The 13,149-nt window shown below is 31.4% G+C and overlaps 1 protein-coding gene across 1 annotated transcript; it reads right to left on the bottom strand.

Annotated features, from left to right (window-relative positions):
• Window positions 1–2,833: 2,833 nt before the first annotated feature.
• Window positions 2,834–4,155, bottom strand: LOC149554637 (uncharacterized). The gene has a single exon (XM_089833491.1). The coding sequence runs from the start codon at window positions 4,043–4,045 to the stop codon at window positions 3,065–3,067; it is 981 nt and encodes a 326-aa protein (XP_089689617.1). The 5' UTR covers window positions 4,046–4,155; the 3' UTR covers window positions 2,834–3,064.
• Between the last annotated feature and the right edge of the window lie 8,994 nt (window positions 4,156–13,149).

Raw genomic sequence — 13,149 nt, 5'->3', positions numbered from 1 at the left:
AAACTAGTTTGCTCAACATCTGAATGTTATAACACTCGATCATAACTAACATTCATCTGGGCACTTGGCTTCTACACACTTTATCTTATTATGTTCACTCAACAAAAATTGTCTTACAATTTACTCGGTCTCAACTTTGTAAGCTCGACTTATATATGTGCTCGGTCTCAATTGGGGTGCTCGAGAATATCTACCTTGCTTGGCATGTAATGCAAAATATTTATAAGTCCTTATATACTCAGCCTTTACTAGATGACTCAAGTTGCAGTGACGACTGTCCAACCTTGCTTAGTAAATGATTAAGTGTTTGGACACTAATATGCGACTTAGGCATAGAGATCAACATCTCCAATATATTAAATTTAAAAATACAAATCACAACTTTAGAAAAAACAATTTTGTATGAAAATGGAAAAAAATACTTTTGATTAATACAAAACAATTGATTAATTGGATACAACTTGCCAAATACTCACAATTTAATATGTTTGGACTTTAAAATTAAGATACCTTAATCTCAATAGCAATTCCTCTTTAAATTTTTTATTTCTTATCAATGTGTTTTCTCTTGTAATTTTGTTATTCTTTATTTCAATCTAATGCATCTAAATACCATTGTTTCTTTAAAGAAGTTTTTCTATATATTTAATATATTTTAATACAATTGACATTATCTCTCAACCATATACAATCTTCAAGAAAGCAAATACCCCTTCTTTCTCTATAAATTTAAATTTGGATAGCTTTCCTACGTGAATGTCTATTATTAGTCAATATATATTTAAAAGAAATTTGACATACCATTAATCTTTTATAATTAACAAACCTACTTTATAATTTGCTTTAATAAAAAAATCTATTTTAGAAGAAAACAATAGCAAGCGATACCCAATTGCATATTATGTTCAACAACTTCAATGAAAATATTAACTTGAATGCCTCTTTTTACCTCGTTGATATAGTCAATTCATTTGGTATTTCCAACACCTATCTTAGTCATGAATCTGAGATGGGAAGGGACAATTAATGTGATATTGGCGGGTTGCTTTCTATGAGAGCCCCTCAATCAAAGATCCTCTTAATCAAATACATTTGAAGGTTTGTCTACTTCACGATCAACATTAATATTGATCATGCGCTTCATGTTATTGTGGTACCACCACCGATATAATATGATATTGTACCGAGTGAGGGAAAATGATATTTGAAAGGACAAGCCACGTGTCTCATTTCAACCTCTTCACAACTACCACACATGTGTATCACTACATTTTCTACCATTGGGCTTTCTTCCCACTCTCCACTAGTCTCTCAACAACTCCCCACAAGAAATGGTCGATATTGATGAAGAGTACCATGAATCAAAGATGGGATCCAAATGCATTATGAGTAATAATAGTCTAACTTATGGGAGTTCGCAATACGTGTAACTACAATGCAATCGTAAGCAAAGATGTTTTCATCAAGTGGGGAATCACTTCTTTGTATCTTCAATTAATTAGTACGAATTGAAAGAGTTTGCTTGATAGATATAAATATGAAATTGATTAATGTTATAAGGTTTCTTTGCAAGGATCTTTTATAAAGCTTCTTCCGATATCTATTTATCTGATTGAACCCTTTTAGATATAACTTAGGGTGCCTATCTCAATTATTATTGTTAAGAATTATATATATTTAGATTATTATTGAAACTACTTTAGCTAATGGTTCATATTTAGATTATCTCTTTCACCTAAATATGATATCTAAATATTTATAATTAGATTCATGTTATTTTTTATTCAAAATGTCATTCTTTTGGTAGATTGATCTTAGATTTATTGTTTAGTTGGTATAAATTTTACATATTCTTGAGTGAGATTTATTTTTAACATTTAGAAATATGAAAGTTTCATGACTTATTTTAGCTCTGTTGAAATATACTTCATTTTATGCCAAGTCTTTAATATTTTACAATACTTTTACATATAGATTTTTTTTGCAAGAAAATAAATACACACTTAAGTGCCTTATCTATAGGAGAGTTTGGATCATTGGAAAACTGTCTAATTTATGATTGCTACAGTATTACTAACTTTAGCCTCTAATAAGAGTCACTCATTTATATTAACACAATGTTATGCATACAATCATAAGATTCAAGATGAGTTCCAATCACATACTTTTAAACGTTATCCAAATGAATTCAAACTACTTATGGTTGATCCCAACCATCTTACCCACCTTCAATCTCTTTGAATCCTACACTATATTATGTGTTAAAGAAGAAATTAAAGATAATGGAATTAGCAATTGAAAGCTTATTTATAAAAGTCTAACATTTTTAACACACAAAAATAATTGCATGATTTTTCAAATGACTTTTTCAACCCATTATTTTAGACAAGCATAATTTTATTCTTTACATAAAATAATATAAAATATTTATACATGGTAAAATAATTATACGTTGTTATTATCTTAAAAAAAGGCAATAAATTGAATGAATACATTTATAATAATATAATTATTATACATTTATTTAATTATAATAAACGATTTCAAATAAAAACCACTTTAAATTTGGAAAAAAAATTGCCCAACACAACCGCAATTATAGGACCTGCTCCACTACGAGATGCTCTTCCCTCTTCCCCATTGCAATTATAGATTTTTTAACTTGAAACATATTTTTTATTCAAAAATATAAATCTAAGATTTCAATAAAGAACAGGTTCCAAGCCTAACTATTATTTGCGATAGGTTGCCGGTATCATAAATTATCCTTTTTAGACATATACAGATTTTTTTGAATAAGAAACCCATATAGACAGAATTGGTTAGACCAATCTTTTGTCGTTCCAGTTTGAATTTTTTCCCTTTTTTTCACGTTAATAACAATAAAACATACATTACTTTAATATGAAATGCCACACCATCCTATTTGTAGTTGCAGCAGATAGCCAGATTCCTTTACAGATAACCCATCCCCAAATTTGGAGAAATTCTCAAGACAAACATGTTTGTAGATATAGACACATGAAAAGAGAAAATATAAAGCGTCAGAAGAAACGCATAACTTTCATCTTTCTAGATTTAGAGGCTGCATACTCTCCATATCCATTGAAGTGTACAGGGATTCATCCATTGACCACCTCTGTCCGCGCCTGTTATTTTTAGCGGCGTTCCCCATCTCTACATCTTTTTCATCGCTAGTGCTGTTACCTTCTACTGAAATATAAGAAGCTGTTTTATCTGATCGGCCATAGTGCTGCATCATTTTGACATACGCTATTACAGTGAAGATGATTAAAGAGGCCAAGTACCAATTGAACTGCAGATTCGCCAGAGCTTTAGCCCTCGTGTTAGCCCCCGGGTCACCGCACCTCACCACCATGTGACCGTGCTCTGGATTCATTTTACACCCTTTTGGAACAAACATAGGAGTCCACAGCACGAATCCCATGTGTACAAACCATATTCCCTGAAATAAAATAGACATTGATCTCACCGTGGCCACCAAAAAGCTCTTTGGAAAAGGAACCTCTAAAATAGTGGAAGAGAGGCTGACAAGAACAATGAGCTGCAGCAGCCAGTGGTATTGCCCCTCAGCCCCCATGTGATCAGCCGAGTGCAGATGAAACAGCAACAGCTCCTGGCTGAACGCCAGCGCGGCAACGACGTGGAGAAGCCCGTGTGGCACGTGGATGTCGTGCCTGTCCACGTAGATTGCCACGGCGGCATAGATGAGGAAAAACAAGGAAATAGAAGAGTGCTCGAAGTTGTTGAGGTGCTCGGGAGGAATGGTCCAGTCATCGGACAGAGGATGGTGTCGTTCTGGCCCGATGAAAAGCTCCGCAGAAATGGAGAGACTTGCCCCCGCTAAAATAGCAAGCAGCTCCAAATGCTTCACTACTCTGCCTCTAAATTTAACGGGAAACCAGGGCCTGGTATGGAATTCTCCAGGAGATTGGGCATAGTTTGTGAATGTGTTGAAGAGATGCCAGAGACCGATAAACAGAAACCCTAAGCCTGGTAAAACATGGCCTACGAAGGTACCCATTCAAGTAAAAGCAATTCAAACCGCAAACTACGGGGAATTATATAGAAAAAGAAAGCTTTGTATAAATGCTTAGGAGCGGACTCTGAGGTGGAATATAAATAGCTGGTAGTGGTTATGAGAGGGCCAATTGTTTATTTTTGTAGGCAGGTTTTTGTTGAAAGATAATGGCCATCAAGACGTTTAGTCAATTTTGTTTCTTTCACCGAAGACTCACTGTTTAATTGAATTAATTTTTGTTTCCCTCACCGACGATTTGCAGTTTAATCAGTTGAATTCAATTATAAGGGTTAAAAGGTATTCTTTTTCAATTATATCATTTTTCATTACCATTTAAATTTAAAATAAATATATGTCTACATATTGTTGTTTTCTATTTGGTTGAATGTCATTTGTGATAAAACAATGGACATTTAATGATTATATTATATTAAGATTTCAATTTTCGTAATACAATTAGATGTTCCTCATCTTTAAACATGACATACTAAAGATAAAATTAAGATTACGAAAAGTAAGTCAATAAGATTAGGAAAAGTAAGTCAATTTTGACTATTTAACCCTTATAGTCTAAGTGTGTGATGTGTCACACACTAAGAAAAAATTAAGTCAACTTTGACTATTTAACATTTGTACTGTTGGAATGAAGTTTAGTGTGTGATGTTTAACCCGTTGAAATGAAGTTTAGTGTGTGATGTTTAACCCGTCCAGAATAGGAAACCGCCCTTAAAAATTAAGTGCATATGCTTCTTTATAAAGAAGAGATATACTTTTATCTATTCAATTAAAAATTAATTTTCATTAATGCATTTGACACCTAGATGAATATAATAAGATTATTTTGTAGCTGTTTAGATGTATATTACTTCATGTATAAAAAAGGAGATACTGACATCTATATATACTATACTGACATATTTGAATTTTTTTCCAAAATAAAATACTTTCTTCAGTTAGATTAAGTTCTATTTAGAAATGATTTTGATAGATGACCAAATGAATAACTGGTTCACTTATATATGACTTCTGATTTAAATGTATAATCATTATTAAAAAAAACTCAAATATACAAATAGATATGTTAGATCCAGTTATTTCCAAAAGATAAAATTTCGGGTAAAACAGCTCTCCAATGGTTTGATTTAATTGACGCTTTCCAGATTAGTCAGCTTCTAGAGAGTAGGCAACCAATGAGTTTACTTGCACGGAAAACAAAGCGGACACGTGGAGAAAGTCGTCAAATACAAAGTTTTTGTGGCAAGAGGCGTCCAAATTTGGAGCTCGGAGCTCCAAAAGACCAATCAAAATTCGAAAGCTGAAGCTAGTTTTGGTACTAAAGTCAAAGGAGAAAATATAAGAATATTGGATATAATAATAAAGTATAATGTTAAAAACAATGAACAAATGCGGACCCTCACACACCAGTGTTGAGGATCATGTTGTGTCTTGATTTCTGTTACGTCCAAAACATGCCTTTGTTTATGAATGTGATAGATACCAATTGCAGCGGTCCTTTAATTTTTTTAAAGTTAATTTTACTAAAAAATGACAATTGATTTTTAATGCAATGTAATTTTTAATCATATCAATTGTGGGAAACCATATTAATGTTGTGATTTCATTTTTGTTTTTGGTTCAATGAGAACCTCTACTAATCCACTAGCCTCAATCATGGTATGCAAATTTTATTTAATTAGTGATTTTTAGAATAAGTAGTTTAAAAATTCCATTTTTTAAAGAAGAAGTATCTAGAGTTATATCTTTCTTGAAAAATCTAATAGAAGAGAATTTGATGTTGCCTCACAAGCTAAGGATTATTCACAAAAGAAGCTCTCTCTCATGTAAAGTACTAATTTGGCTCATACAACAACAGATGTATATCTTCACATCTTCATGGCACTCGATAAAATACAAGGTTGACACTCCCTTCTTAATGCTTTGCATATCTTATCTAGAATATGTGACCAAACCTTACATCCAAAATCTTACAAATCTAAAATAGTAAGTTTAAAACGAAATTAATTTTAATTAGGAGTAAAATCTAGTACGGTGCACTTGCATTCCTTTGTTTAGAGAATATGACATAGTACACTCAAGTTTCAAATGTCTATTTAAAAATAAGATGAAATCGTCTAATTATTAACAAACTATTCTTCGTTGTCTATTTTAAGATGTTGAGTATTTTTCTAAAAATTAATACCGACTTCAAATTACTAAAAATATTTAATGGCTTCTTTTATCTTTTCAGATCCTCAAATAGAATTGCAAAACCCTGTACAAATTACGCAATGCATACAAATTTCAAGGAAGAAAACAAGCCAATGCCCTTTCCCCGTAAATGGTTTACTTGGACCGCTCACCGTCGAAGAGTTGTCCTAATATTAACATTACTCTCTCAATTGAAACTAGTCAAATGTTAAATGTTTAATATAGATACTATGACTATGTTATAGTTATTGTCAATTTCTCATGTAATCAAATTTACATCTAGAATGTTGGTTACGAGAGAGGGTTTCAAATAATTGTACAATTATTGGCTATTACATTAATTAGTTTTACCATATATTTATAGGATGAATTGTTACTAAATAAATAATCTATATGTAAATAAAAAATATCTTTATGTTGGTCAAATTAAATCAATATTTGGACATGTTAGAAGTCATAAATGTAGTATTAAAAATACATAATTAAATTCATTAACAAGTGAAATAAACAATTCTTTGTTTTTGAATATGATATGGTAGATATCCAAGTTAAGATTGTTATTTCAAAAAAGTTTATATTCATTTAATAAAATAAGATAATCATTTAAAGAAGTATTATAATCTTAGTGAACAAATACTACTATTATGCGTACAAATATTAGGGTACTGATGTATATCCATTGGAGTATATCATAATAATAATTTGTCCTATAAAACTATTTTTTGGGCACTTAAGATATGCTGTTTTATCGAAACATATTATAAGACACACCTTTAAAGGTCTTAGTTATAAGTAGTTAAGTGTCCATTTTGAACTTTTGAAAAAATAGATATCTTATGACATTCCATGCATTGGCTACATATTGACAAAGTTAACCGACATGGCTATTGATCCCTCTCCCCTAAAGTGTGTTGTATTGATTGAAAAAATGGCCATTGAAGTAATATGGATTTTTTTTAAATACCATTTCTAATTATCAATGTGTTGAATTAAGGTTAGATTGTTTTTCATCTCTAACATATATGATGGTGTTTAAATGATTTCCTTTATCTTGTCATTTAATTTTTATTATTTTAATTAGTTTAACTTGTCAAATTGTATTATAGTTGACTTTGACATGCGAATATAGGGTCCTCAAAGTGTTGAGGATAAAGTGTATTATATGGGTTTAATAAAGGTATTCTTAAAATGCGCCTCTACCCTTGACCCATACCCTACCTTTTGTTATTTTATTGAATCAACTTAAAGAATAAAATATAATAAAGGAGGACACGTAAAGGACAACCAAAAGAAAATAATAGTTGTAGCATAGTATGAATTGGTGACAAATTTCAAATACAAAAGTTCAAACCCACCCAAAAAAAAGATGCAATAATTTGTAGTCACACAAGAGGCCACATACAACAAAAAATTACATCTATAGATTATACAAACACAAACGAACTCTGATAATTGAAATATGATGCTATAGCTATAAATGGTAAACATTAATAGTTTACATTTGAAGGATAAATTTGAACACATTTTCAAGTTGTGTTGAACATGTAATTCTATTTTTTTTAAAATGTTGGAGAGCTTCAAGCTTGATGTAATTCAAATATTAACTAATGTGGTTATTTTGCCTTGTAGCACCTTGTAGTTGAGAGCAAAAAGAGAAAATTTGAAACAAGGTGTCAGAGTAAAACTTGAGGACTTATGTCTCTTGCTGAAAAGATTGATTTGGAAACATTGAAATACACCTAGATTGACATGTTTTTACCAACTTAAAGAATGACCAAAGATATTAGGAAAAAGATTAAATATAACATTCCAATTTTTACATATGTCATACCTAGGACAATTCCAAAATATGTCTTTAAGGCTTTCATTATGCAAAAAAATTGAATATTTGACGAATTATGTTTTTTTTATATAAACCCCAATTATCACTTCATATTGTGGGAATTTACAAGCTAAGACTTGTGTATTGGTATCAACTTAAATTCTTTAAATTTGTCCACTCAATTTCCTCTACTTTATTTCACTATACTTGCACCTCTCTAAACAACAATTAGCCAGCCAAAACCAATTTATAGTCAAATTAAATTGTAACGGGGCACAAAGTTTCATGAAAAGATTCATAGGGACTACTATTTTCACAAAAAAAAACCTTTGGCCATATTATTCAATTGGAATTTCTCTACATTTTACATACTTGATTTAATCAAATGAGTTGAAACCCAACACACCACCAAATTGAACAAATCCTTTCTTCAAGTTCTCAATAAGACACATTTATGGGGAAAACAATAGTTTAGTTGATAAAAAACCATGATATTTTCCCCAACCTATTCCATCTAATAGAAAAGTTTTCAAAGTTGGATATATGTTGTGAGCAGGAACCTTTCTAAAATTAAGAACCTATTAGTAATCTATTAGGCCTTATTGTAAATTATGAGAAAGAGGCAATAAGGATCCTAAAAATATAACTTATCTCTTTTTATTTTATTAGTAGTGGTAAGAGTGATACAATGTTAAATGAGCTTTTTCTAAGGTTCTTCTTTGGAAGTTGTTGGAATGCCAAGATTACTAAGATTAATATGGTGTCATTTATATGTTCAAATATTAGATATCTAACACAAATATTTTATTTCTTGAGATAAACAATAACTATACAACAAAATAACTCGGGAGTTCCACAAGAAGAAGGTTATTCTCAAGATATAGATCAAGAATATTTTAGTTTTGATCCAGATCATAGGGAAGAGGATGATATTTCAATGAAGATAGTAATGAACTGACAATTATGAACATGATGATCATGAGGAAATTCATCAACTTGAAGGATATTAATTTGGCACTGATCGTGTTGCAAATAGGTCTTGATCACAGAGGGATTTAGTTATAACCCCTTGTATTTTCCATGTATCATTTTGACTTATATCCATTATTAGACATGTATCATTTACACATGTTTTTAGTCTACTACCATATTTTACTTTCAATTGCTTTAGTTATATATGATGATTAGTTGACTTGGTGATCAAGAACTTAAAGATAGATTTGTCAAAGTGAATAAGAGATTATAATTTTTTAACATGAGTGCTACTGAGAGACAAATATACCAAAACTTAAAGAAAACAAATCAATATTTTTTGTTAGTGTTGCTCGCCCATTTTCCTAGGTGGATATGTGCAGGATCATGGTGGACCAAACTATACCTTTAAGTAGTAGGGTAAAATCAACAATTTAGGTTCAGTTAACTTGATGTGCAATTTTGAACTAGTTTTGAAGTTTATATTAAAAAGTTGTAAAAAATATAATTTGTGGGAAATTGGATGTAGTTTCTAAACTACTAGGTCTTATCTAAAAATAATTTAATCTAGCCAGTCAAACAATCATATTTTAATGTAGTAGTACAAAAATTTCATGAAAAAAATAAGTAGGTGTATGTCTGACGACCTTAATCAAAACCAAATAATAATAATTTTTTTATAAGATTCTAGATATAAGGAGCAGGGTATAATATAGTGGCAAATTTTCATATTTTGGCGAATTTGACGTTTTGCCAGTATTATTTTTGGGGTTGCACATATTTTAGGGTTTTTTATTCCAAAAAAAAATAATTATGAATTTTCTGCTACAATATTTTTTGAAAAAAAGACACTATATGATTGTGCCTTAACTAATTCAAAATATTATCAAATTTATTTTTTTAGTTTTTAATTGTAATAGGACAAGCATGTTGGAAATGATTGAAAAGATCATGAGGAAAATCTTGGAATGATCATATGGAATTGGTAAAGAATGTTCTCAATAATTGTTTTGTCATTGATGTCAAACTTGCTACTTGCAGGAATGACAATTGCTTTAGTGATCCAAATACTATCAAGTGGTTGATTGACAAGGAAGAGGTAATCAATAAGCTGTAACTAGAACTCCTAGAGAAAGGTTGAAGTTATGATGTTGAAATGAAGTAGAAGGATCAGCTAAGCCATTGATGAAAAAGTGTATTGATGACAGACACAGAGAATAGGCACATTGAAACATATCAAAGATGTAAGATTTTAGCTAAGACATTTGTAAAGCCTAACTAAAGTTCATTAGAGAGAGGGAGCCGAGCAAGCTAGTAGGTGTCGAACAGATTCCTAGTTAAAGCCGAGCAAGTAAACCTCAGATGACGAGTAAACTTCAGATGCCGAGTGAACTTCAAGTGCCAAGTAAACTTCAAATGCCGAGTAAACTTCAGATGCCGAGTGAACTTTAGATGCCGAGTGAACTTTAGGTGCCGAGTAAAATCAAGTGCCGAGCAAAAACAGATGCCGAGCATCAGAAAACCAATAGTGTTGAGTAACACAGAGATGTCGAGCATAAGTAAATCAATAATGCTGAGTTGCTGCATTATTTTAAAAATCGAAGATTCGCCAGATCCAAGCCGACAAGGTCGTTATCTAGAAATCTGTGAATTAAATGGAAGATAAGAATGATGAGCTGGTGGCACAGAACACCATGTAGAACATATTTGGAGATTACAACTAGAGTCTAGACGAAGTTTCTAGATAAGAGCAAGATATAGGGTAGATACATTGTATCCTACCTAATCTATTTGAAACCCTAAAGTTGGAAAGGGAGAATCGAGCGACAAAGGCAAACCAGATTTCTATTTAAGAAGTCATAAGGTCATGAAGGAAAAAGAGGAGAAGTTGGTCGAGCATAAAAGCATGAAGTGCTGAAGGAGGTGCTAAGGAGAAAGAGAGCACAGTTACTTTGTTTCGATAAGAAGACCCCAGATATGATTGCATTGGCATGATGAGTAAGAAGACTGAAGGAGACGAAGCTTGAGAGGAAGACAAGCTGTCAGAGTTGAAGTGATTAAAGCCAAGCAAAAGGATAGAACTGAAGAGTGATCTAAAATATGCAAAGTATGGTGTAAGTTGTATCAGGTCAACATTCCATTATTGTTACTCTCTAGCAATTTTAACAGTTAGTTTAAATCCTATGGACTTAGTTTGGTTTGATAGCCATGAGGTAAATCCTTTAACAGGGTGACATTCCAAGTGAATGTTCTAAAGTCCTTTGATCAGGCCCATTCCTAACAGTTTGGTGAAATCCTCTAACAAGGTCACATTTAACAGTGTGTTGTAAGCCTTTAACAGGGCATCACTTTAGAAGAGTGAGAATCAAGTAGCATGTTATTGGTGATTTTTTCCAAATTGGGTTTCCACGTAAATCATTGTGTCATGTGTTAATCTTGCATGTTTTATTACTGCATGTTGATTTACTATAACTTGCTAATATGGTTGAACTAAGTTTGGATGGATGAAAAGTGTATAGATTCATTAAAAGTAGTGAAAAAGTATTATTAGGGCATTTGGACCTTGGATAACTGATTCACACCCCCCCCCCCCCTCTCAGTTATTCTAAAGAATTCTAACAAAGCATATAATGCGACACATCTTTTGGATTTCAAAAATATTTTACAATTTGAAAGTTATAGTCATTTTTCAATTAGTATGTAAATCAACACTTTATAGACATCTTCATTTTAAAATAAGTAATAAATTTACTTATCAAACTCATATTTTGAGAGAAATTATATCGTTGGAAAGCTGATAACATCCCCAAGAAACTCTTTTCATTTTAGCGAATTTGGTTAGATTAAAAGTCATCAAATACCTCCTTAAAGTCTGGAAGTTGGGGAAAAATCACATTTTTTGAGTTGACCATCTAGGTTTGGTAATTACCAAATCCTAATCGGATACCCATTATATTGGATACTCGATATATCAGATACCTAATATATTGTTGTACAAATGATTTTTGTTGTTTCTACAATTGAATATAGGGTTCTAGTTACATATTTAATAAGTACCTATATATTATATATCTAATTATATCATATATATTTATAGTGTATAGTATATATATTATACTATATAGTATATATTATAGTATTATAGTATTATGATATATAGCATATATTATATTATTATATATATTAAATAATATATATTATATTATAGTATATAGTATATAGTAATTTTATATAGTATATATTATATTATAGTATATTATAGTATAATTTAGATAATTATATGTTATGTTAGGATTAACCTCAGACAGAAATAACAGTTACATGCAAATATAACCAATACCAAAAAATAATAGATTGCATAAAAGAGAACACAAGACACAAAGATTTAACGTGGTTCACCCAATCCTTGGGTTACGTCCACCAACAACAAGTCCGATATTATTATTATCCAATGATTATAACCTAATTACAACCCATACTCCCTTACAACTCAATACTGCCGCAAGAAGCTACAATATCACCATTCATCATGAAATCCCTAACCCTAACCCTTTTTAGACAAGATTTTTCCTCTTACAAAATTAGGGCTAGAATAATAGAAAAAATAGTAGCCGATACCTTTTACAATATAAACCCCTGTGGGGGCGTTGCCCCTTGACCCCACCCTATACTGCGACAAGGAGTGCACTTGGGGCATTGTCCCAAGACCCCCTTGACCTCGTCTTGGGGGCATTGCACCCAAACCCCTGTAGAAATAATATGGGGAGAAAACTATGTTGAATAAACCTTTGAGTCTGATTAGGCTCCATATCACAACATATTACATATTTAATATACTATATTTTTAATATCCAACCCATATTTGTTGACAACATACGTTCCTAGCGGTCCTAAGACCCCTAGGAACATATGTCATTTGTTCGAATGGGTAGAAACGAGTCATAAGGTTTTATATGACCCCTTTCAACCCATTCAATGATAACATATGTTTCTAACGGTCCTAGGACTACTAGGAGCATATCTTATATGTTCAAATGAGTTAAAAGGAGTCATAGGGTACCCTATGACCCCTTTCAACCCATGTGATGATATGTTCATATGTTCT

This window comes from Cupressus sempervirens, chromosome 5 (genome assembly GCF_028749045.1).
Source record: "Cupressus sempervirens isolate cs-2001-9-10 chromosome 5, ASM2874904v1, whole genome shotgun sequence".
In the NCBI taxonomy this organism is placed as follows: domain Eukaryota; kingdom Viridiplantae; phylum Streptophyta; class Pinopsida; order Cupressales; family Cupressaceae; genus Cupressus; species Cupressus sempervirens.
This window is presented reverse-complemented; position numbering and strand designations above follow the sequence as displayed.